Source organism: Pongo pygmaeus, chromosome 22 (genome assembly GCF_028885625.2).
Source record: "Pongo pygmaeus isolate AG05252 chromosome 22, NHGRI_mPonPyg2-v2.0_pri, whole genome shotgun sequence".
NCBI classification, from domain to species: Eukaryota; Metazoa; Chordata; class Mammalia; order Primates; family Hominidae; genus Pongo; species Pongo pygmaeus.
Window position 1 is genome coordinate 52,241,274 of NC_072395.2, and position 26,434 is coordinate 52,267,707.

The 26,434-nt window shown below is 43.2% G+C and overlaps 1 protein-coding gene and 1 non-coding gene across 3 annotated transcripts; both read right to left on the bottom strand.

The window, feature by feature from the left end:
* Nucleotides 1–1,322: 1,322 nt before the first annotated feature.
* On the bottom strand, nt 1,323–8,201 carry HMGN1 (high mobility group nucleosome binding domain 1). Of its 2 annotated transcripts, XM_054468765.2 has the most exons (6): nt 7,932–8,201; nt 7,572–7,604; nt 7,448–7,477; nt 7,318–7,365; nt 4,185–4,313; nt 1,323–2,180 (listed from the first exon to the last, which is right to left on the bottom strand). In XM_054468765.2, exons 1-6 carry the CDS (start codon nt 8,184–8,186, stop codon nt 2,133–2,135), a joined length of 543 nt encoding a protein of 180 aa, XP_054324740.1. In that variant the 5' UTR covers nt 8,187–8,201; the 3' UTR covers nt 1,323–2,132. The 2 variants fall into 2 exon arrangements, with proteins under 2 accessions (XP_054324740.1, XP_054324741.1); XM_054468766.2 differs by lacking the exons at nt 7,318–7,365; nt 7,448–7,477; nt 7,572–7,604; nt 7,932–8,201 and adding an exon at nt 4,863–4,991.
* Nucleotides 4,390–4,496, bottom strand: LOC129022758 (small nucleolar RNA U13). Its single transcript, XR_008496554.1, has one exon. It is a non-coding gene; the product is annotated as a small nucleolar RNA U13 (small nucleolar RNA).
* Nucleotides 8,202–26,434: the final 18,233 nt, after the last annotated feature.

A 26,434-nucleotide genomic window follows, 5' to 3' on the forward strand; every position in this document is an offset into this window, starting at 1 on the left:
TGTTTTTAAAGGATTCTTGCTAACTCATCAGCCCACAGGCAAAACAACACACCAAGTGTATAGAGGTTTAAATTCTGTTCCAAGGATCCCTATTTAGTGATAACCTCAGCAAGGTCTGTTCTCTGGCCGTTTTCACTGTTGCCAGGTCAACAGTTGCCCCAGACCAACTCTAAAGACTATACTTAGAGGGCAAAATGAGAATAGAATGTATATGAAAGCAAATCTGGAAAATACATACCATACTAGATTTAGTTGTAGCTTACTTTTTTGAGACAAGTTTCACTCGTCACCCAGGCGGGAATGCAATGGCGTGAACTCGGCTTACAGCAACCTCTACCTCCTGGGTTCAAGCAATTCTTCTGCCTCAGCCTCCTGAGTAGCTGGGATTACAGATGCCCACCACCAAGCCCACCTAATTTTTTTATCTTTAGTAGAGATGCGGTTTCACCATCTTGGTCAGGCTGTTCTCAAACACCTGACCCCAGGTGATCTACTCACCTCGGCCTCCCAAAGTGCTGGCATTACAGGTGTGAGCCACCACACCTGGCCTACTCTGTACTTTTTTTTTAACCTCATACTAAGAGTTAAGAATTATGTATTTGCTTTGATTCAAAGGATATTGGATTGTTTTTCCCTTAAACCAATATAGTCAAGCAACTTCAAAGGACATAGCAGATATTCAAGCAGTTATGTCTCACGTATCAACCAACAATGAACCACATAATGGTCCCGTATTATATACTGTACCTTCTCTTTAGATACACAAGTACTTACCATTCTATTACAACTCCCTATAGTATTTACATAATAACATGCTGTACAGGTCTGTTGCCTAGGAGCAATAGGTTAAACCATACAGCCTACATAGGTAATAGGCTATGCCACTGAGGTTTGTGTAAGCACTCTCTATGATGTTCACACAAGAAAACTGCCTTAACAATGTGTTTCTTAGACTGTATCCAGTCAGTGGTGACCCATGACCGTATTAAACAAAAATTAAAACATTTCACTTAAAAAAAAACACCTTTGGAAGATCAAATATGGAATTTTTTTTTTTTTTTGAGACAGGGTCTCACCCTGTTGCCCAGGCTGGAGTGCAGTGGTGCGATCTGGATGCGCTACAACCTCCACCTCCCAGGTTCAAGCGATTCTCCTGGCTCAGCCTCCCAAGTAGCTGGGATTACAGGCACCTGCCACCACACCTGGCTAATTTTTTTTTGCATTTTTAGTAGGGACAGGGTTTCACCATGTTGGCCAGCCTCAAATGTGGAAATTCTGTAAATAAAATTTAAACCAGAATTTAATCCATGTGCTTCAACATATTTTCATAATTGAGATTTTATTGGTTGAGGATCAGTACAGACATTTCAATTTGTACACAAATCTTAACATACGTAACGAAATTCTAAAAAGCCATGTATTGTAATTCTTTTTTAAAGTTATTCCAGTGACTTTCCAGCTTAAAATTTGGAAGCAAATTTTCCTTAAGAGGCTATCAAGTACCAGTATCTTCACATGTTGGTCAGCTGTTACATACGGCCCACCAGTTCACAACTCAATAGCACATACACTACATATTCAAATTTGTAATCTTTCACAGCACAGTAACAAAGTTGTTAGGAAAACAGGACTACCACAACCAAAGATGTTACAGAGTGCACACAATTCTGACAGAGAGCGCCATGATCAAAGAGTGGTTTTCTTTAGGAAACAATTCTACTAAAAAAACAATATGGTAACAGAAGTAATTTAAAATGTTCAAGACATTAAATGCAGGACTGACTCCATATTGCCATTTAATATGCTTTGTATTATAGGATATAAAAACTAACCCCCCATCTATGGAATGTTAAGCTGACCGCTGACCCCCCGAGACAGTCAGAGCCTCCCATAATTCAATATCCCACACTATTTTCTGGTTGTACCAAAAAATAAACAACCAGCAAATGATTTCACCTCTTAAAAAAAAGCATTTACACTTAAAAAATGGGATGAGGTGGGATTCCCTCCTTCTTAAAAATGTTTCTAGAGCTACTAAAAAACTTGCATTTACAAAATAGTTGATAAAAATATTCCTCTGGATTGTACAAGAAGGGAGACAGGGACCACTGATAAGACATGGTATATAGTTATTAATCAGACTTGGCTTCTTTCTCTCCTGCTTCATCAGAGGCTGGACTCTGCAAAAGAAAGGAAATTGAGATCTTTAGCATTTAACACGTTGTCATTTTATTTATATGCAACTATCAGGTCTTTAAAAAAGTCAATAACCTTTATTATTTGTAAAGTCACCTACTCTTGTTAGAAAGCTTTTGTTAACCACTCCTCACCCCAAATCAATACTTGCAGCACTCCCATGGCTATGTGCATGCATCTACAGAGCAGAAAAAAACCGCTGAGTTGCACCACATGTACATTCCAAGCTGAGGTCACTCTGTCTTCTTGTTTCAGCTCTAATGCCGTAAACAACTGTTTTTCCGGTCTACTTAGTGCCACATATTTTACATCTTTGTGCTTTTTACTGATGATTTTGCTGTTTAAAATGGCCCCCATGCATCTTGTTCAAGTGCTATCTAATGTTGCTAAATTCAAGGCTGTGATGTGCCACACAGAGAACGTATGTGTTGGAGAGCTTTGTTCAGGCATGAATTACAGTGCTACTGGTAGTGAGTTCGATGTGAATTTTAACATACATTAAGGCATGTCTAAACAGAAATACACATGTAACAAAGTCACGTATTTTCAGTTGATGAAAATGTTGTGATCAGAGGTTTGTAGGAACCCAATCCTGTATTTCCACTATGTGAAAACGGTTTCATACTTGTGGCAGCCTTGTATTAATAGAACACAGCTATAAACAAGGAAGAACCAACTGTAATTTGATAACATGTACTAGAAGGTCAAGTTCTTCCTTTAAAATCAGAACTAGATTAGCCATGTGATTTTATCATCACACAGTATTTGATGTATGGTTAGAATTAAGTAGTACAGGCTGGGAGCGGTGGCTCACACCTGTAATACCAGCACTTTGGGAGGCCGAGGCGGGTGGATCTCCTGAGGTCAGGAGTTTGAAACCAGCCTGGCTAACACGGCGAAACCCCGTTTCTACTAAAAATACAAAAAATTAGTTGGGTGTGGGGATGCACGCCTGTAATCCCAGCTATTCGGGAGGCTGAGGCAGGATAATCGCTTGAACCTGGGAGGTGGAGGATGCAGTAAGCCAAGATCCCACCACTGCACTCCAGATTGGGCGACAAGAGTGAAATTCTGTCTCAAACAAACAAACAAAAAAACAATTAAAAAAAAAAAAAAGGAATTAAGAAGTACAAGTTAAAAAAATAATTAAGAAGTACAAGTTAAAAAAATAAACTGTGATTGTAAATTTCTTAATTTAGGAATAAGTAGTTTATAACTTAAGAATTCGATAAATATCAAAATAAACATCAAATACTTAAGTGATATCAAAATTTAAAAATCAATATACTAAATTACTTATCTTTTCTAGCTTAGCTAATATAACAAACATAAAATAAAGGCCTGGCTTAACTGAACCTTGCAGTTCAGTTATTTCTTAAGAAACAGCTTCCAGGCTAGAGGAGTGCAGTGGTGTTCACAACAAATCCATCAAAACCTGTTACAGACTTCTTTGTTCCTTCTCTACTCCCACTGCTTCATTAATAAAAAGAAAAGACATCTTTTCCTCACAGCTTAAAACAATCAAGATTCAGCCTGGCTAACAGACACTGTCTCTAAGAATGAAGATTAATGACACTAGTCTTTTTATTTACTTGATCTATGTTATTATTTAGACCTTTAAGAAAAATACAAACAAAAACATTTTCATTAGAAATGAAAGTGGGAAAAAAATGCCAGGAAAAATGCAAGGGGAATAAATTTTCAAAAATATATTTAAAAGCAACATCCACAATATAAAAACAAAACAAAGATTGAATTATATCTGAAATTGAGCATATTAAAATTTCTTGCTCTTAAATAAGCCATTTACATATTTACTTTCCAATAAGATAAATCATAGAAAACCATTTGTCCATTCACTTTGGGATACAGTACAAAACTTTGTTCAGTATTATAACGCATACTGTTATCTGCTACAAAAAATGTACAATTTAGTATGTACTGTTCAGAGTCAAAAGCAATCTCTCACACACACACACACTTCTGACCTCCTCAGTTTTCGTTTCCCCGTTTTCTGCAGGTAAATCTTCTTTAGTTTCTTGGTTAGCCACTTCGGCCTGTTTCCCCTTTGCTCCCCTTTTCCCTTTTGTTTGCACTTTTTTGTCTGAAGATTTATCCTATGATAGAATAAGAATATATTTTAAGTATAAGCTTTACCCCTTATTTACATTTTGTTTTGCTTTTTCCCCTTCATGTCAGACAAGTAATGGGCCCAATGGTGCTGACTTCATAGCAAGGTTTGAGAGAGGGACATCTCACGCATGAGCGTGAAACCCCAATCTTCAAGCTTATGAAAGGATCTCATTTTGTAGATTGTATCCATAATAGCTGTCATATTAATGTCTATCACACATCAGTTGATACACCTATTACATGAGACAACTTAAGGTCCACCCCAGTCATCAGGAAAACAACGTATGCTAAGGAGATTTTAACAGTACGTGCATGTCAAGCCTCGTTAGACATATGACAAATCCTAAAGCCCGAGCTATATTTCACCACTGTCGCCATCATCCACTATTCTCTACAGTTCCACATGACAGGACAAATGAAGTCGAGTACCAGACGAGTCTCGTCGACTGCATTCCCACCCATCCCCAAATTTGTTGTGAACTTGAACAATACTGTCCTCACAAGACCTTAACCCTCACATTAAGACCAATCACCTGAAAAAAAGCACCATGCCGTACGGTCAGGTTGACTATCCTGCTACAGTTAATCCCTTGATATCATATAATGAGGAACTAAAAGGATCAATTTTGAATTTATCACTTTCATTTAGGTGTTTGAAGAATCTGAAAAGCACAGGTATTAATATATGACCATACTAACTTGACACATTAAGTTCAAAATTTAAGCCATGTTAAAGAAACATAAAAATACTTTTAGATACCATCCATCAATACTGAGAAGAAAGCTTAACATTTATTCCTTGTTAGTAAGTATACAGCAGCAGCTAAATTAGTTTAGCCCCCAGCGGGTGGTATAAAAGACCCATACGCATACTGACCAATTACTTCAGTTAAAGGGCCATAAAGACAAGCAAGTAGAGCTCACAACTTCAATGTTAACATGGGCGGAAAAATCACTGCAGGGTGTTCTGTACTAATAGGATTCCACAGACAGCATAATGACTTTTAATACTTCAACATCCTTTGAGTAACAAACGATAAATGTATTTGAGACAAAACTGCTACTACACACATTGCTATCAAAGTTTCACAATCACTTCTGTATTTAAGAACTACTCTTTTGTAATCTGATTTCTAAAGATTTCTCATTAATTTCATAATCATTCCAATACAAAAAATACAAAACTGGGAAACAGTTAAAATAGAATACATAATACCTTGGACTTGAAATAATACCACGTGTAACCATTATCAGCTGAAAAGCTAGATTAAAAAAAAATCAATCAAGTTTCCCAAAGTATAATGTTTGGACCTTCAAAATATTTAGTTCTAGGGAAAGATACAAGTTAGAAGCACACACAGTGACAAGATATGCCTTGAAAACCTGTCTACTGTGTAGTATGATAATCGATACACCAAGTGCTTACGTTCTGTTTAGACTTTAAAGTCTGATCAACCACGACGTCAAAGGTGTATTACAGAAACTAGATGTAAAAATGAACAAATCCCTTCTGCCCTTTTTCCTTTTGGGAAAGCTGACCTCATAGGCTCGTTCCTCAACAAACACTGACATGAATGACTTACCTGTTGGCCTCTCAATTACATCTGATGTCCCAAACCCACTGAGAGTAAAACTTGGAACTGTTTTCATTAAAAAATTCACTTTACAGTAGATCTCAAGATGGACAAAGATAAATAAGGAAAGAAACAAGAAAAATGTAAAGAGGGAAACGGGCAGATATTTCAGCCAATTAGTTAAAAAACACACACACAATCAAAAAAGATAGGTAATAATATACTGCTCACGCCAACATTTTTAACAAGGTCAGCTAATTTTTTAGGCCTTCAAGTTTCCGTGCTGTTCTAACTGTATACAGAGAATTACCACATGGTCTTCTGGTAATGAGAAATTGCAAGTTGAAAAATACTATTCTCATACCTTCCGTGAAGCTTTATTTTTAAAAGGATCACAAAAACAGAACTTTCTGTTAAAGAAAACATAGTTAATATTTTTACACTCAGCTCTGTACAAAATTTAAATTAAAAAACAAAAAATATCTTTGTTTTATACCTTTATTTAACAAGGACAAATTTAGTAATTACCCAACAACTCCTCAATGTCAAGGAAATTAATCTTGCCTCTTCTGATGACTGTGCAGTGCTAAACTTCTACCTACACTTTTAAGAAAGAGGTGAAGGCATTAACAAAAATTTTTTTTGAGACTTCAAATAGCAAACTCTCACCTAAGTTTTGGATAAAAACTAATCACCCCGTGAAGAACATGTAGAGCTTTACAGGTGGTGGTTTCAATGCTATATCCAAACACAAGGCTTATACATGTTTTACACACGTTCTGCTTTTCCACCCTGAAAGTTATCAAACACACGTATACCCAAAGCCAATTTCATTCTACAGACCTGCAATTCCAATCATGCAATCACGAATTTGTTAGGGAGCAGCCAAAATCACGGTTTTGTATAACTGCTGATAAACACTTCCAGAGTAGTGGCGGTTATTTTCTCAGAGATCACAACTTTTTACCTCCTCACCCCCACCCAGTAAAAAGGTTAAGGCTTCCCGAAGTTGGCTTGGAAACTGTATATACAAAAACTTACACGTTCCCTTCCTCCTGGCCTCAGTCCTAACTTGGCTCTTTTATTGTCAAAAAAGGAAGTACAAGCAAGCAATTAAAAGCCAAGCACCAGCCACAATGTACGCAACGCAAAGAATAAATTTCCTTTGTAGACTTAATATTTAATATTTTTTGTCGTCCCAAGTCTCCTGACATCTGCAGCAGCATTAGTGTGATATAGTCCTATAAACCAGGATGAATATATCCATTACATTTTGCCTCGACCAGAAGAAAATTTACCGTAATTATTCAAGTATAAATAAAGCTCAAATAGCTAATCAAAATGGAAAGTTCCGCATTAAGAAGCAGTGTAGCCTAAGGCCCCGCTGCATCCCAATGCGCGTTTCGAGGCCTACCTTCGCTGCTGCCTTCTTCGGCTTCGCTTCCACTTTTGCAGGAGGTTTCTGAAAGACAAAAGTAGCACTGAGCGTCCTCACCCAGGACGACCCGCGGAAAACAAACGGTTACGGGGCTCGCTTTACTTACAGCTGACAACCGCGCCGATCTCCTCTTGGGCTTGGAGAAAGAAAAAGGAGAGTCAGCGAAAAGAGAAGGCAGGTCAGCGGCTCACGGGAAACCCACCACCCCCCGCAGAAGGCCCCGCACTCACCTCTTCCTTGGCGGCGCCTTCGGCGGAGCTGACCTGCGGAGAGAAGGAGACGCACGAATGGAGGCGGGCCGCAGTCCCAGGACTCGCGCGCCCGCCCGGCCCCGAGAACAATGCCCGGCGGCGTGACGTCACGGCTTCCCGCCGCCCCGTTCGAATCGCCCCTCAGTTCCCCCGGCCGCCAAACGTTCCAGAACGCTCGCCACCGCGGCCGCCGAGCGCTCGCCTGCCCGCCCGCTGGTCTCCAAGCGCCTCCCGGGCCCGTCGCCACCGTGGGTGCAACGAGGCCTGGGCCTCGCGGGGCCCGGCGGGGCGGCCGGCGGCGGCTTCAGGGGGCGTGTGCGGGCCGCGGCCGCCGCTCACCTTCCTCTTGGGCATCCTGGCGGCGGGGAAGGTGCGTGCCGGTTGCCTGCGGGCCGCGGCGCGCCGAGAGCCTTCGCGAAACTGGGCTGCCTTGCCGCTGCCACTCCTCCCGCCGCCCGAGCTGCTGAGACCCACAGCGGGGGCGGTGGGAGAACCGGATGGAACCGGATTAGGAGCCCGCCTCCTCCTCCCCCCGCGTCCCCGGCCGCGGGCTCCCCCTCCCCGCCGGCCGGGCCGCCCCCCACCCCCGCCCATTGGCTACGGGGCACAGCCCGCGCCCGGAATAGGTGAGGCGGGCCGTCACTCGACCCCGCGCCCCGCCCCCTCCCGGGCGCCCCCACCCCTTTCCGCCGTCTCGCGGGGCCCCAGACCCAGGCGAAGGGGGCGGGGTCCCAGTGGCGCTCCGGCCTCACGGTAGTTTGTTTAAAGCCGAGCTGCAAAGTGCGGTCTGCGCGCTGATTGGCGGACGCACGCCATGTGACCGCGGGTCCCCACCCACAATTCTTCTGGATACCTGGGCGCCTTCAGGCCACTGGTATCTGACCCCTCCTCTCCGGGGTGAATTGGGTTCGAACATTTATAGTTCGTATCTTAGACTGGGAAGGGAGAAGGATAAGGGATACAGGAAGTAGCAAATTTCTCCCGCCTCTGTCGGCAAGAAAGGCTATCCAGGTTTTCCAGCTTCGCAGGCCTGCGTGAAGCGGGCCCTGGTGCGCAGGCGCTGGAGGAGGGCGTGGGAAGGAGAGCCGACGCGGGCTCGGCATGAGCCAGTGCGCAGGCGCGGGGCACTGGCTGCGCTTCCACTCGCGGAGGTCCGCACCTGGGGCTCCGATGCGAGGTTACGGCAGGCGGCCTTTCTGTGTCACTTCCTTCCTTCCTTCATTTCTTTTATTTGAGACAGGGTCTCGTTGTGTCGTCCAGGCTGGAGTGCAGTGATGCGATCACGGCTCATTGCAGCCTCGACCCCTTCGGCTCCAGCGATCGTCCCTCTCCAGCCTCCCGAGTAGCTGGGACCACAGTGCACCATTTTGCCCAGCTAACTTTTGTATTTTTTGTAGAGAGGGGGTTTCACTATGTTGCTCAGCATGGTCTCCAACTCCTAGGCTCAAGCGGTCCTCCCGCCTCGGCCTCCCAAAGTGCTGGGGATCCAAGCTGTGGAACTTCCTTCAGATTTCCCTGGAGGACTGCAGGTGCACGAGGGTCGTTTCTGGGCCCAGAGTAGGGCAGCTCTCAGATTGCAGCTCCTGAGAGCCGTGCGCGACCGTCTCCAGCACTCGCGGACCCCCAGAGGGCTGTTTTATTTTCTCCATAGCATTGATTGAATATATATCCTTATACATTCCATATGTATCTCAGGAAGAATACACAAGGAAGTGGTACCAGCGGTTGCCTCTGGGGAAAAGTGGGAAGATTGAGGGTAAAATTTCCCTTTTCTCTTGTGTAATTTTTTTTCACTTTCCTATCTGCATGGATTACCTTAAAAAAATTCAACGTCAGAGAGTACCCAAGTTTGTGGCACAAGCATGTACTGAGCACCTGCCCTGTGGCAGGCTCCGTGAAGTCCCTGGGGTAGAGAGAATCCAGGTTTGTATCCCAAGCACTGGGTCTAGTAATTTAATGGGGATAGGAAGTACTCAATTGGCCTAGTAAAGAAATGGGAAGCCATCGGCAGGGGTATCAGCATATTTCAAGGCATGCTGACTTAGTAGAGTGTGGCAGCCCACCAAGACCTTTAAAGTGGCAGGGATGGAGATATGAAAAATGGACGTAAAGATCAGGGAAAAGAGGCAGAAAAAAGTAACAGCAGCCCATCATGAAGTTCGATCATTATCCAAAGATTGAGAGATACTGCAAGGTCTTAAGCAAGGGAACGCTATGCTTTTGGACTTACCTCATAAAGAACTTTCTCCAATAAGAACCGAAGATGCGCTAGGCCAGAGGTGACAACTGATGGTCCACAGATGTTTTCTTTGGCCTAGTTTTTTTAAGTTGCCAACACGAACAAATGGAGCAGCCAGAACTCAAATGAAAAACTGTTTGGCAGTAGATTCCACTACTCATCAGCATGGGAGTTTTGACCTTCTCCGTTTCTGACCTGAGCTGGTTCACCCTTTCATAGGCAAACTTGTGGGTCTTTTGCTCCCTGGAAAGTCACCATAGTGATGCTAACGACCTGATCAGTATAACACACTATAGCCCAGAACTGGATTCAAGCAATCCTCCTGCCTCAGGTTCCCAAGTAGTTGGGACTACAGGCATGTGCCACCATGTCCAGTTGGCAGTATGTTTTAAACCTAAACAGACACTTTCAGGACTCAGTCATTCCACTCCTAGAAAGGTACACAACAAAAATGCTTATATATTTTCACCAGAAGACATGAAATAGAATATTTATAGCCGAACAATTTGTTATAAGCCCAAACAGCAACCTAAATGCCAGTCAACAGAAGAATAGATGAATAAATGGAAGACCGTCAGCAATGAAAATGACCCATATGCAACTACATACAACAATGTGGATTAATTTCACTAGCATAATGTTGAGAGAAAGATACCAGATCCAAAAGTGTGTATATTGTGTGATTTTATTCATATAATGTACAAAAGCAGGCAAAACTAATCAAGTCTGTTAGAAGTCAGGATAGTGCTTCCTGGTTGGGGTTGAGGTGGGGAGCTAGCGACTGGAGGAGAGAGCAATGGAAAAATTTGAGAGGCTGGTTATTCATGCTCGGTTTCTTGATCTGCATGTTGGTTGCACTGTGTTCACTTCATGAATACTAATTGAGCTTTTCACCTACGTATACATTTCTGGATATATATAAGTTTTTGTTTTTTGTTTTTTTGGTGGTTTTTTTTTTTTTGAGACGGAGTTTCGCTGTGTCACCCAGGCTGGAGTGCAGTGGTGCAGTCTCGGCTCACTGCAAGTTCCGCCTCCTGGGTTCACACCATTCTCCTGCCTCAGCCTCCCGAGTAGCTGGGACTACAGGCGCCCGCCACCATGCCCAGCTAATTTTTTGTATTTTTAGTAGAAACAGGGTTTCACCGTGTTAGCCAGGATGGTCTCGATCTGCTGATCTCGTGATCTGCCCGCCTCAGCCTCCCAAAGTGCTGGGATTACAGGCATGAGCCATCACTCCTGTCCTATAGTAAAGTATTTTTTCAACATGTCAGAGTCAGAAATTTTCACTTACAAATTTAGCTCTTCCACTTCTCTTGGCATCCTTTGGGCATGTGTTCCACAGACTGCATTTGACCTTGTATCTTGTAAGGAGGTGTTCTTTCTCCAGTTGCCAAGGTTCCAGACCTGCTGATTTCACTCCTTTGTGTTTCCTACCAGGCTTCTGGAGGAATTTTAGTTTGTGATGCCCACGTATAAGTGTAGGTTATATATAGATATCACCTTTTACATTTTCATTTAGTTTTGGAAGATGCGTTTCTGTGATTCAGAATTCCAAAGATTCCATCCTGGGCAACAACACAAGACCCCGTCTCTACAAAATTAAAAAAAAAAAAAAATTAGCTGGGTGTGTGGCACACACCTGCAGTTCCAGTTACTCAAAATGCTGCGGTGGAAGGATCACTTGAGCCCAGGAGGTCGAGGCTGCAGTGAGCTATGACTAATGCAGTCCACTGCACTCCAGCCTGGGTGACAGAGTGAAATCCTGTCTTAAAGGAAAAAAAAATTCCAGAGGAACAAAAAAATTTCCAGAGATGTCTGCCTTCTGCTTCTGTTCCCCCTGGCTCTCTACTTCTAAGAAGAAACCAATGTTGCTGCTTCTTAGGTATCTCTCTTGAGATATTTTATAGAAGCAAATTAATATATGTTCTTTTCTTCCTCCTTTATTTTTACACTGTTTGGTACCCATGCGTTTTCACTTAACAATACAGATTGTTTTTTATCAGTCCTTTACAAATTCTTCTTTCTTTTTATTACTGCATTATATTCCACCATATAGATGGAACAAACATTGTTAAAAATTGTGACAAAGTACATATAACATTTATCACCTCAAACATTTTCAGTGAAAAGAAGAATGAAAATGAGTGAGGAAAGTTTATGAAACTTATGGGACACCTCCATGCAGCCAATATATGCATTATGGGAATCCAAGAAAGAGCACAGAAAGAGAAAGGGATGGAAAACTTACTTGAGGAAATAATGACAGAAAAATTCCCAAATCTGGAGAGGAAAACAAACATCCATCCCCATGAAGCCTATAATACTGAAAATACTTAAGCATAATGAGGTTCTCGAGACACATAATCAACTTGTCAAAAGTCAAACACAAAGGATCTTGGGCTGAGCACAGTGGCTTATGCCTGTAATCCCAGCACTTTTGGAGGCTGAGGTGGATGGATCATTTGAAGCCAGGAGTTCAAGACCAGCCTGGCCAAAATGGTGAAACCCTGTCTCTACTAAAAATACAAAAATTAGCTGGGTGTGGTGGTGCATGCCTGTAATCCCAGCTACTCAGGAGGCTGAGGCACAAGAATCTCGAACCTAGGAGGCGAAGGTTGCAGTAAGCTGAGATTGTGCCACTGCACTCCAGCCTGGGCAACAGAATGAGACTCTGTCTCAAAAAAAAAAAAAAAATCTTGAAAGCAACATGAGAAAAGTGACTCATCACATACAAGAGAGCCACTGTAAACTATAAGCAAATTGTTCAGCAGAAATCTTGCAGGCCAGGAGAAAGTGAGATTCAAAGTGCTGAAAGAACTAAGTATTCTTAGTGCCAAGAAAGAATACTATACTTGGCAAAGCTGTCAGAAATCAAGGAAAGATAGACTTCCCAGACAAACAAAAGCTGAAGGAATTCATCACCACTAGACCTGCTTTAGGAGAAATGCTAAACGGAGTTCTTCAAGTTCAAATGAAAGGATGCCAATTAGCAACATGAAAACATATGAAGGTATAAAACTCATGGGTAAAGGTAAGTATATGATCAAATTCAGAATATTCATACTGTAATGGTGGCATATAAATTTTAATTCTAGTATAAAAATTAAAAGACAAAAGTAATAATTATTATATAACTATAAAAATTTGTTAGTGATTACACAATGTAAAAGACATACATTGTGATATCAATAAAATAAATGTGGGAGGGAAGAAGTAAAAGTGTAGAGCTTTTTTTTTTTTCTGAGATGGAGTCTCGCTCTGTCTCTGAGGCTGGAGTGCAGTGGCTTGATCTTGGCTCACTGCAAGCTCTGCCTCCCGGGTTCACACCATTCTCTTGCCTCAGCCTTCTGAGTACCTGGGACTACCGGCACCCACCACCACGCCTGGCTAATTTTTTTTGTATTTTTTTAGTAGAGACAGGGTTTCACCATGTTAGCCAGGATGATCTCGATCTCCCGACCTAGTGATCCACCCGCCTTGGCCTCCCAAAGTGCTGGGATTACAGGCATGAGCCCTGTGCCCAGCCAGAACTTTTATATGCAATTGAAAATATCAGCTTTGACTGTTACAAGTGTAAGATGTTTTATGTAAGCCTCATGGTAATCACAAAGCAAAAACTGGTAGTAGATACACAAAAGACAAAGAGAAAATAATCAAAGCATGCCACCACAAAAATCATGACATCAAAAGGAAGTAGTAAGAGAAGAAAGAAACAAAGGTGGCCAGACGTGGTGGCTCACGCCTGTAATCTCAGCACTTTGGGAGGCTGAGGCTGACAGATGACTGGAGGTCAGGAGTTTGAGACCAGGCTGGCCAATACAGTGAAACACCGTCTCTACTAAAAATACAAAAATTAGCCAGGCATGGTGGCGCATGCCCGTGATCCCAGCTACTCGGGAGGCTGAGGCAGGAGAATCACTTTAACCTAGGAGGCAGAGTTTGCAGTGAGCCGAGATCGTGCCACTACACTCCAGCCTAGGTGACAGAGCGAGACTGCATCTCAAAAGAAAGAAAAAAACAAAAAAAAAGAAGGAACTACCAAACAGAAAACAATGAACAAGATGGTAGTGGTAAATCTTTCTATATCACTAATTACTTTAAATGAAAATTGATTAATTTCTCCAATCAAAAGACATAGAGTGAGCCAGGCATAGTGGTGTGTGCCGGTAATCTCAGCTGTCAGCTGCTTAGAAGGCTGAGGCAGGAGAATCCCTTGAGGCCAGGAGTTTGGGGCTGTAGTATGCTGTAAGTGTTCCTGAGAATAGCCACTACACTTTAGCCTGGGCAACATAGTGAGACTTAATCTCCAAAAAACAAAGACATAGAATGACTGAATGAATAAAAATTTAAAGATAGACACAGGCTGAAAGTGAAGGGATAGAAAAAGATACTCCATTCAAATGGTAATCAAAAGAGAGCAGGAGTGGTTTATACCATCAGAAAAAATATACTTTAAGTCAAGATGTCACAAGAGACAAAAAAGATCATTGTATGATGAAAGGAGTCAAATCATCAAGAGAATATAAGAATTGTAAATATGTATGCACCCTAGATTAGAACACCTAAATATATAAAACAAATGTTAATGGAATTGAAGGATGAAATAGACAACAACACAATAATAGTAGGAAATTTGAATACTTCACTTTCAACAATGGATAGATAATCGAGACAAAAAGTAAGAAAAACAGTGCACTTGAACAACCACTATAACCAATAGAGCAGATATACACAGAACATTCCATCTAACAGCAGCAGAATACACATCTTCTCAAATGCATGTGTAACATTTCCTAGGATAGAACATATATTGGGCCGCAAAACAAAACTTTCCTTTTATAAAGTTTTAACACATTTAAGAAAATTGAAATTATTATTATTATTTTTTGAGATGGAGTCTCGCTCTGCTGCCCATGCTGGAGTGCAGTGGCACAATCTCGGCTCACTGCAATCTCTGCCTCCCGAGTTCAAGCGATTCTCCTGTCTCAGCCTTCCGAGGAGCTGGAATTACAGGCATGTACCACCATGCCTGGCTAATTTTTGTATTTTTTAGTACAGACAGGGTTTCACCATGTTGTCCAGGCTGGTCTCCAACTCCTGAACTCAAGTGATCTGCCCGCTTTGGCCTCTGAAAGTGCTGAGATTACAGGCATAAACCACCGCACCCAGCCCTGAAGATTGAAATTATATCAAATATCTTTTTTTTTCATCACAATATTATGAAATTGGAAATCAATAATAGGAGGAAAATTGGAAAACTCACAAATATGTGGAAGTTAAATAGCACACTCCTGAACAACCAATAGATCAAAGAAGAAATCAAATAAGAAAAAAAATCTTGAGACAAATTAAAATGGAAACACCACATACCAAAACTTATGGGATGCAGTAAAAGCTGTACAAAGAGGGACATTTATTGCACTAAATGCCTACATTGAGAAAAAAAGAGGTCGGGCGTGGTGGCTCACACCTGTAATCCCAGCACTTTGGGAGCCCGAGGCAGGCGGATCACGAGGTCAGGCGATTGAGACCATCCTGGCTAACACAGTGAAACCCCGTCTCTACTAAAAATACAAAGAAATAAAAAATAAAAAATAAAAAATAAAAATTAGCCGGGCGTGGTGGCAGGCGCCTGTAGTCCCAGCTACTCGGGAGGCTGAGGCGGGAGAATGGCGTGAACCTGGGAGGCAGAGCTTGCAGTGAGCCGAGATTGCACCACTGAACTCCAGCCTGGGCGACAGAGCAAGACTTCATCTCAAAAAAAAAAAGAAAAAAAGAGATCTCAAACATCTTAATATTCACCTCAAGGAACTAAAAAAGGAAAAAGAAAAACTAAGGTTAGCAGAATGAAGGAAATAATAAAGATCAGAGCTGAAATAAATGAAATAGAGAATAGAAAAAAAATACAGAAGGTCAATGATATGGCCAGGCACGGTGGCTCACTCCTGTAATCCCAGCACTTTGGGAGGCTGAGGCGGGCGGGTCACGATGTCAAGAGATTTGAGATCATCCTGGCCAACATGGTGAAACCCCGTCTTTACTAAAAATACAAGAATTAGCTGGGCGTGGTGGCACACAGCTATAGTCCCAGCTACTCGGGAGGCTGAGGAAGGAGAATCGCTTGAACCTGGGAGGCAGAGGTTGCAGTGAGCTGAGATCGTGCCACTGCACTCCAGCCTGGAGGACAGAGTGAGACTCCGTCTAAAGAAAGAAAAAATCAATGATAGTAATAGTTGGATTTTTAAAAAGATAAACAAGATTGGCAAACCTTAACTAGCCTAAGGATAAAAGAACACTCAAATAGATAAAATTATAAAAGAAAGAAGAGACGTTACAGCAGATACCACAGAAATACAAAGGCTCATAAGAGACTACTATTAATAATTACATGCCAACAATTTGCATAACCTAGAAGAAATGAATAGATTCCTAGAAATGTACATCCTACCAAGACTGAACCATGAAGAAAGCAAAAATTTAAACGGATCAATATGGGCAAGGAGATTGAATCAGTAATCAAAATCTCCCAATGAAGAAAAGCTCATGATCAGATTGCTTCACTGGTCAATTTTACCAGACGTTTAATGAAGAATTAATGCCAATCCTTCTCAAAGTCTTCCAAAAAAATGAAAAGAAAGGAGCATTTCTAAACTCATTTTATGAGCCCATCATTGCCTTAATACCAAAGCCAGCCATGGACACTGTAAGAAAACAACATTATAGGCCAATATCCCTGATAAACATAAATGTAAATAGAATCTACATTTCTATTTACATATAATAGAAATGTGTAAGTAATTTACAAAAGTAATTACGGTGCAAAAGTAATTACGGTTTCAGACCATGAATTTTAATTATAACTAGGCTCAAACACATCTTTATTAATCAAAATAGGAATCATTACAATCAACACATTTTTGCCAATGAGAAATAAGTTTGTTATTCCTTTAGTGTAAAAAATCCATGCTTTGGGATTCGGTGGACTCTTGGAAAGCATTTTCTGCATTTTGCTGGTTGAGGAAGTGTTTTTCATGCAAAAAGTTGTCGAGATGCTTGAAGAAGGGGTAGCGTGTTGGCGAGAGGTCAGGTGAACATGGCAGATGAGGCAAAACTTCGTAGCCCAATTCATTCAACTTTTGAAGAGTTGGTTGTGCCATGTGCAGTAGGGAGTTGTATTATCAGTCCATTTTCACGCTGCTGATGAAGACATACCTGAGACCGGGTAGAAAAACAGGTTTAATTGGACTTACAGTTCTACGTGGCTGGGGAGGCCTCAGAATCATGGCGGGAGGCAAAAGGCACTTCTTTTGTTTGTTTGTTTGTTTGTCTCTGTCGCCCAGGCTAGAATGTAGTGGTGTGACCCCGGCTCACTGCAATCTCTGCCTCCCGGGTTCTAAGCGATTCTCCTGCCTCAGCCTCTGGAGTAGCTGGGATTACAGGCACCTGCCACCACACCCGGCTAATTTTGTCTTTTTTTTTTTTTTTTTAGTAGAAACAGGGTTTCACCATGTTGGCCAGGCTGGTCTCGAGCTCCTGACCTCAAGTGATCTGCCCTGCTTGGCCTCCCAAAGTGCTGGGATTACAGGCATGAGCCACTGCGCCTGGCCAGCACATTTTTAATCTAATTAGGAAACAACTAAATTCCGCCTCAACTTTAGATTGGACTTGGGCAGAAGACAACTGTAATCCCAGCACTTTGGGAGGCTGAGGCTGACAGATGACTTGAGGTCAGGAGTTTGAGACCAGCCTGGCCAACACAGTGAAACACCATCTCTGCTAAAAACACAAAAGTTAGCCAGGCATGCTCATGCATGCCTGTGATCCCAGCTACTCGGGAGGCTGAAGCGTACAGGTATCAGGCGAAGCACCTCTATGTTTTGAAAGGCACAATAATAGTCACCACCAGACTAGAACCTGTGATATGGAATCATTGCCACCTCAACAATGTAATGAGACCCTTTTATTAGCAGACCAGATGTGGATGGTATGGCAACATAATTTGCCAAAAATGGATGCCTACCCTTCTCCTTGGGGATGGTTATGGGCTTGCAGAACTCATGGCTGGTCGTACTTACCTTCTAACTGGACCGGAAGGTGTATGTGTGGTCACCCTTATCTCCCGGGATGTATCCTCACCAAATTGGACTCTCTCCCATCTAACTGGGAAATTATAAAGGCTCGCCATAGGCGACAAAAACAAGCATCTTGGTGGTTCTACCCCATGGCTATGTTTTCCTCACAGGCAGCTACCAAATTACAAACTGAAGCCTTAGCCGAGCACACGGTTGCAGCTTTCACTAATACATGCTATGCCCTTACCATCCTGAGGAAACCTCTCAGATTAGGCAGGTAGCCTTACAAAACCATATGGCTTTGGACATTTTAACAGCGACCCAAGGAGGAACTTGTGTTTTGATCAAAACTAAATGTTGTGTGTATGTTCCAGACTATTCATATAACGTTACTCAGGCTATGAAAGCTTTAGACACTCATATCTCTGCCATTGATGCGCTATCAGTCGACCCTATATCGGCTTAGTTCCAACAATTGCCCAGTTCTTAGAAGGCCTTTCTGTTTAGTTTACTTGGAATGATTTTATTTATTTTGCTTTGCTATTGTGGAATATATTGCGGTTATATTCTTCGTGTAGGAATGCCAGACAAGCTTACTTAAATTGGACCCTTATTAAGCTTCCAGATATCACCTTTTGTTGGAACTCGGAGTTATGAACACCCCTCATCATACTGATGCTTTCTGACTGAACTCCTCTCTATCCTGAATGCAAGAGACCCAATAATTAGGCAGAAATATCGTCGCCCCTATTCAGCCTGAAGGAGTTACAGAAGACAGATCTTTGTCCCTCTGCAACCTTTAGGGTTAAGGGTCCTCTTGTAAAGGGAGGGGAGAAATATGTCAGAGGCGTTTGAACCAGAGTGACTCCATCTTGAGGGCTATGTAAAATGAGGCTGGGACATACTGAGCTGCATTCCCAGAAAGTCAGGTATTCCTAGCCTCTAGATGTTTACGGTTAAAGGAACAGATTGATAATGTTTACTAAAGTGACCCAGACTTAGGAATGTCCTGATATCCCAATATCTTGAGAACAGAAGCGTTCCTAATTTTGCTTTAAAGATAATAGTATCAATTCTTGCAAAATGTAGTAATTAGGAAAATTAATCATTTATCACAAACCCTTGTAGCAGAGCACATCTCCCCATGATCTTTTTTTTATCCTATCTATAAATAAGTATTGTACCTAGGGTAGACACGTTCCTCCTCTGGTAACTTCCTTCTTTCTTTTTTTTTGAGACAGGGTCTCGCTCTGTTGTCCAGGCTGGAATGCAGTGACGTGATCATGGCTTACTGTAGCCTCCGACCTCCTAGGCTCAAACAATTCTCTCCTTTCAGCTTCCTGAGGAGCTGGACTATAGGTGCATATCCCTATGGCTAATTTTTAAATTTTTTTTGTGGGAACAGGGCCTCACTATGTCACCCAGCCTGGTCTCAAACTCCTGGGCTCAAGCCATCGTCCTGCCTCAGGCTCTCATGGACAAATGATTTTTTATTTTTAATAGAGGGATTCTTGCTCTGTCTCCCAGACTGGAGTGCAGTGGCGCTATCTCTGCTCACTGCAACCTCTGCCTCCTGGGTTCAAGTAATTCTCCTGCCTAAGCCTCCCAAGTAGCTGGGACTACAGGTGCACGCCACCAAGCCCGGCTAATTTTTGTATTTTTAGTAGAGACGGGGTTTCACCATATTGGTCAGGCTGGTCTCAAACTCCCGATCTCAGGTGATCCACCCACCTTGGCCTCTCAAAATTCTGGGATTACAGGCGCGAGCCACTGTGCCCAGCTGACAACTAATTTTTGACAAGGACACGCAATGGGGAAAGGCTGAAGCAGGGAGGATTACTTGAGTTCAGGACTTTGAGAAAACCAGCCTGGGCCACATAATGAAACCCCTATCTCTTTTTTAAAAAAGTATTGTATACTAGAAGTTTGCTAAGAGAGTGGATCTTAATATGTTAAGTGTTTTTGTCACAAAAATAGCAGCAATCATAATAAAGGAGGTGCAGTGAAACTGCGAGGGGATGAGTATGTTTATGGCCTTGATGGTGATAATGGTTTCCCAAGTGTATACTTATCCCTAATCTCATCCAGATGTTTACATTCAATATGTATGGTTTTGATATGTTAATCATACCGGAATAAAGTGGTTTAAAAAGAAGAGTTGGCAGGGTGCAGTGGTTCCTGCCTGTAATCCTAGCACATTGGGAGGCCAAGGCAGGAGGACTGCTTGAGCCTAAGGGTTCAAGACCAATCTGAGCAACATAGGGAGACCCTTGTCTCTACAAAAAGTAGTAGAAAAAAATTAGCTGGGCATAGTGGTGCATGCTTGTAATCACAGCTACTCAGGTGGCTGAGGCTGGAGAATCACTTGAACCTGAAAGGCAGAGGTTGCAGTGAGCTGACATTGTGCCACTGCACTCCAGCCTGGGCGACAGAGAGCGATCCTGTCCCCCCCTAAAAAAGAGTCAAGCTGCCTGTCCTCATAGGACTTGTGTTCTAGCGTGAGAAGACAGACAATAAACCAGTAAAGAGGATACTTTGACATAATTGTAAGTGCCTTGAAGGAAGAAAACGCAGAGTTTAGCCTGAGAGGTTGAGATGTAGGATCGGGTTATCCTGAGACAGAGGAGACCAGGGGTACATAGTAAAGTCACTTAGGCAATGAATGACTAGGATCTTGGCTGTAGGGATGGGGATCAGTGGTGGTGGTGGTGGTGAATTGGGGATATATTTTGGTGGGGACTGACAGGACTCTTCAGTGAATCTAATGTGAGACAGAGCACAGAGACTTTTGGCTGTGAGCAATAGAAACCCAAATTAGCATCAATCACGAGAAAGGAGATCATCTCCAACAATAGAAGATGGATGTGGGATTCATAATAGGCTTGCCCTGGGTCATGGATTCAGCAGCTTAATGGGTTATCACAGTCCCAAGTTCTTTTTTTTTCTTTTTTGAGACGGAGGTTCAGTTTTGTCGCCCAGGCTGGAGTGCAGTGGTGCGATCTTGGCTCACTGCAACCTCCGCCTCCTGGATTCAAGTGACTCTTCTGTCTCAGCCTCCCAAGTAGCTGGGATTACAGGCGGCCACCACCACACTTGGCTTATTTTTGTATTTTTAGTAGAGACGAGGTTTCACCATGTTGGCCAGGCTGGTCTCAAACTCCTGACCTCAGGTGATCCACCCACCTCAGCCTCCCAAAGTGCTGGGATTACAGGTGTGAGCCACCACGACCGGTCCCAGTTTCTTTTTTTCCTCTTTTGTTGTGCCTCTTTCTGAGTTGGCTTCTTTCTCTGTCTGAAATGGAAATTCTAGGTGTCATATCCAGATTACAGCATCCAGACAAATAATGTCTCTTTTCTCAGAGTGCCAGTCGATTGGCTTTTCTTACTGCTTAGAATTTAGTCACAGTCAGGGGGACTCGGATACCCTTTTGACCGAATCAGGCCCACCCCTGGAGTTGGGCCGGGAGTGGAGACAGTGGAAACCTGAACAAAATGAGGGCTCTGTCACAAAGGACAAGGAGAAGAGTTGATGTGGCCTGGTATTCAGCGGTATCCGCCAGGCTGTGTGGATGGGGAGCCATTTGCCCTGCCAGGGATGCAGAGAGTTTGAGAGGAAGCTGGTAGGTCTGGTGTTGATGCATTACATTTTGGGAAACATCCGGGTCCGGCAGACAGTTGCAGCTACAGGCCTGGAGCTTAGGAGGAAGGAAATATTTGAAAGAAAAGAGATGTTCGTGCGAGAGCTGAAACCTCAGGCATGTGGATGGGTCAAATGGGGAACATAAAATGCCTACACCTGGCAACTAGGGAGGTCACCCATCGTCCTGATGAAGCAGTTTCAGTGAGTGGCAGGGCAGAAACCAAGCCGACGGTGGAGAGTGGAAGGGAAAGGAAGAAATGGGAAGAGCTCTGGATCCTACACTGCCGTGCTGGACCACACTGTTTCCCAGGAAGCCCAGGGTCTGAGCTGGTTTGTCCACGTGATGAAGACAGAAGATAAATAGGGGCAGGTGTGACCCAAGCCTGTGAGCCAAGGAGAAGGTATGAAGGGAGGTGATGGTCAGAACATGTGAATGCTCAGCGCTCATCACTGTTTTGCATATCCAGGCTGCTGCAGAAGGATGACAAGCAAAGGATGCAAATGAGAGCAAAAACACAGGGCTTGACACAGCTTGTCTATCATCACTATGATGGATGAGCTGGCCAGTGACACCCAAACACAAATATACACATATAGCTCACCATGCAGCATATGTTTCTAGCCTGTTTCCAAACTTTATGGATACATGACTGTGTAATTAATTGTCATTAGGTACGATGATTGGATTTCTGTTGTTACATGTATCCCTCTAGCAGTTCACAGTACTGATTGTTATTTTAAATAGAACACGGCGAGGCACGGTGGCTCATGCCTGTAATCCCAGCACTTTGGGAGCCCGAGGCGGGCGGATCACGAGGTCAGGAGATCGAGACCATCCTGGCTAGCACGGTGAAACCCCATCTCTACTAAAAATACAAAAAATTAGTCGGGTGTGGTGGTGGGTGCCTGTAGTCCCAGCTACTCGGGAGGCTGAGGCAGGAGAATGGCATGAACCCAGGTGGCAGAGCTTGCAGTGAGCCGAGATCGCACCACTGCACTCCAGCCTGGGCGACAGAGCGAGACTCCGTCTCAAAAAAAAAAAAAAAGAAAAGAAAAAGAAAAAAGGAAAAAAAAAAGAACACTAAGCCAGCCATAAATTGGTCACATTATTCTCTCCTGCTCACAAATGAAGCCTGGTTTTCCAAATATGGAAAGGAAGGGCCCCTTGCTTCTCTCCCATATGGCTCAGCTTTTGTGGCTTCGGAGGATAATCACTCCCTCTAAGGGGCAGCCATTTAATAGTCAAGACATGAGTGAAACCCCCCCAAAACCTACTCAAATATTAAGGGGCACTTGTTCTGCCTGACTGCTGAAATTACATGAACAAGCTAATGGTTTCCCTGTGTCGGGCGAGCTATAAAAGCAGAGGCAATGGTACAGACATGTGTATCTGACATGGCCTGAGGGGCGAAGCCTGCAGGAGGAAGCTGCCTTCAGTTTGATTAGATGTCGCCCTACGTCTGTGGTTTGAAGTGTTGGCCAGGATACTAACTAAAAGCAGAAAAAAATGTCGTCGAAATGCTACTTTTACTTTTTTCCTTTTTTTGTTTTTGAGACTTACTCTATCACTCAGGCTGAAATGCAGTGGTATGATCATAGCTCACTGTAATTTCAAACTCCTGGGCTCAAGAGCTCCTCCTACCTTGGCCTCCCAAAGCCCTGGGATTACAGACATGAGCTTCTCGGCCCAGCCAAGGTCTTTATTATCACAGGATTTTGCATCATCTTCTTGTTGTTTTTATTGATCATATTTGCATGCTGCAAAATGCTTTCTCCATGGCACTCTGCCATGTGGTCAGCTCACCACCCTGAACTATGTATGAAGTACCATAAATTTAGGTTTGATCCAAAAAGGACTCTCTCATTATCAAAATGTGCCTGTTATGTTGCCTGGGCCAGCGAAGTCCTTTCCATTAATAGCTCTAAATGGAATGAGAAATCTTAGACTTGTAGGTTAGTCTATTTTACTTGTGTGTTTATTTTGAATACTTTCAAAATGTTTGGTGAAACTTAATTTGGAACATTCCAGTGTGTTCTCTCATCTCTGAGCCAACCTATAAGGAAAAGAGAATTGTCTCTTCAGTGTATCACTCGTGGGGCTGTAGGGGAGGCAAGGAGATCACCGGTTGCATTTTTCTTTGGAAGTTTTCTAACACAGACCTGTTAATCAGTCTAGCCTATTTTTCTATGGGAGTGAGATGAAAAGAATGAAGTATATGAAATCCCTTATTAACCCTTGCATGCTCAATCTCCACATTAGATCAGGGCCTTCTGTATTTAATAGCATTCCATACTACTTTTTTGTTTTGTTTTTGAGATGGAGTCTTGTCCTGCCGCCTAGGCTGGAGTGCAGTGGTGCAATCTCAGCTCACTGCAACCCCTGCCTCCTGGGTTCAAGCGATTCTCCTGCCTCAGCCTCCCGAGCAGCTGGGAGGCACATGCCACCGTGCCCAGCTAATTTTTGTATTTTTAGTAGAGACAGGGTTTCACCATGTTGTCCAAGCTGGTCTTGAACTCTTGACCTCAGGTGATCCGCCCATCTCAGCCTCCCAAAGTGCTGAGATTACAGGCGTGAGCCACCACGCCTGACTTACTTTTTTGAAAAAGTCTTAAATAATGCACACACCCCATTTTTATTTTATGTGTATCCTTCCTTTGTTTTATATTATTTACAAACAATATAACGTGCATCTGTAAACCTATCATCCAACTTGGAGCTAGGATGTGGACAGTTACCAAGATAAACTTATGTGTCCCTTCAAAATGCTTTGCATGCTTATAATTATTTACAGTACTTACAGTTGTTTGTTTAGTTAAGCCATAAGAGAACAAGGTCTGGGCATATTTGGTTCATCATCATATTTTACCCTGCAGTGAGTGAAGTATCTGATACCTAAAAGGCTTTAATATCTTTTTTAAAATATCTTTTTTAAAGAAAAATGTAATTCTTGTAAAAACACATATCATAACATTTACCATCTTAACGATTTTTAATTATCCAGTTCAGTAGTGCTAAGTACATTCATATTATGGTGCAATAGCTCTCCAAAACTCTACCCATTAAACAACTTCCCATGTCCACATCCTCCCAGTCCCTGGTAACCACTGTTCCACTTTCTGTTTCTCAGTTTAACTACTTCAGATACCTCATACAAGTGGAATTGTACAATATTTGCTTTTTTTGTGACTGGTTTATTTCACTTAGCATAATGTTGCCGGGGTTCATCCATGTTGTAGCATGTCAGAATTTCCTTCCTTTTTTTTTTTTTTTTGAGATGGGGTCTCACTCCGTCGCCCAGGCTCACTGAAACCTCTGCCTCCCGGGTTCAGTGGCGCAGTCATCACTCACTGCAGGCTCCATCTCCGGGGCTCAAGTAATCCTCCCACTTCAGCCTTCAGAGTAGCTGGGACTACAGGTGTGCACCACCATGCCCACTAATTAGATTTTTTTTTTTTTTTTGTAGAGACGAGGTCTTGCTACGTTGCCCAGGCTGATCCCAAACCCCCGGCTTAAGCAATCCTCTCATCTTGGCCTCCCAAAGTGCTGGGATTACAGATATGAGCCTCCAAACTTGGCCACTAAACTTATTTATTTATTTATTTATTTATTATTTTTTGAGACAGTCTCACTCTGTCACCCAAGCTGGAGTGCAGTGGCACGATCTCTGCTCACTGCAACCTCCACCTCCCGGGTTCAGGTGATTCTCCAACCTCAGCCTCCCAAGTAGCTGGGATTACAGGTGCCTGCCACCACACCCAGCTAATTTTTGTATTTTTAGAAGAGACAAGGTTTCATCATGTTGGCCAGGCTGGTCTCGAACTCCTGACCTCAGATGATCCACCTGCCTTGGCTTCCCAAAGTACTGGGATTACAGGCATGAGCCACTGCACCCAGCCTCAGCTTATTTTATTTATTTTGTAGAGGCAGGTTCTCACTATGTTGGCCAGGCTGGTCTCAAACTCCTGACCTCAAGGAATCTTCCCACCTTGGCTTCCCAAAGTGCTGGGATTACAGGTGTGAGCCATCACACTCAGCCTCATTTAAAAAAAAAAAATTAATTTTTTCTGAGACAGGGCCCAGGCTGGAGTGCAGTGGTACAATCTCAGCTCACTGCAACCTCCACCTTACGTGTTCAAGAGATTCTCATGCCTCAGCCTCCCAAGTAGCTGGGATTACAGGTGCACGCCACCACATCCTGCTATTTATTTTTATTTTTATTTTTAGTAGAGACGGGGTTTTACCACGTTGGCCAGGCTGGTCTTGAACTCCTGGCCTTAAGTATTCTGCCCACCTCAGCCTCCCAAAGTGCTGGGATTATAGGTGTGAGTCACCACGCCTAGCCTCATTTTTTAAAATAATGTTTTTCTACCAAATTGGATATTCTTACCAGCAGGTAAGAATGATTTAATTTTTTAATGAGAATGGAACATATTTTTCCCCCTTCCCTTCCCCCTTCTCATCTCTTCTCCCTCCCCTCCCCTCTCCTCCGTTCCCCTCCCCTCCCCTCCCCCTTTCTTCTTCCCTTCCCCCTTCCCTCTTCCCTTCCCCCTTCCCTTCCCCTTTCCCTCCTCCTTCCCTCCTCCCTTCCCTTCCCTTTCCTTTCCTCCCCCTCCCCTCCCTTCCCCTCCCCTCCCCTCCCCTCCCCTTCCCCTCCCTTCCCCTCCCCTCCTCTCTTCTCTTCTCTTCTCTTGAGGCAGAGTCTCACTCTGTTGCCCAGGCTGGAGTGCAGTGGTGTGACTATATCTCACTGCAGCCTCAACCTCTTGGACTGAAGCCTCAAGCAATCCTCTTGCTTTAGCCTCCCGAGTCAGCTGGGACTACAAGTGTATGCCATCGTGCCTGGATAATTTTAAATTTCTTTGTAGAGACGGGGTTTCACCATTTACTTAC

Excerpts from the sequence above, each read along its gene's own strand:
- HMGN1 (XM_054468765.2), bottom strand. The coding sequence starts at position 8,186 with ATGGGCGGGGGTGGGGGGCGGCCCGGCCGGCGGGGAGGGGGAGCCCGC. Across the intron at positions 7,605-7,931 it reads CCAGGATGCCCAAGAGGAAG|GTCAGCTCCGCCGAAGGCGC; the intron begins GTGAGCGGCGGC and ends TTCTCTCCGCAG. Across the intron at positions 7,366-7,447 it reads GATCGGCGCGGTTGTCAGCT|AAACCTCCTGCAAAAGTGGA; the intron begins GTAAGTAAAGCG and ends TTTGTCTTTCAG.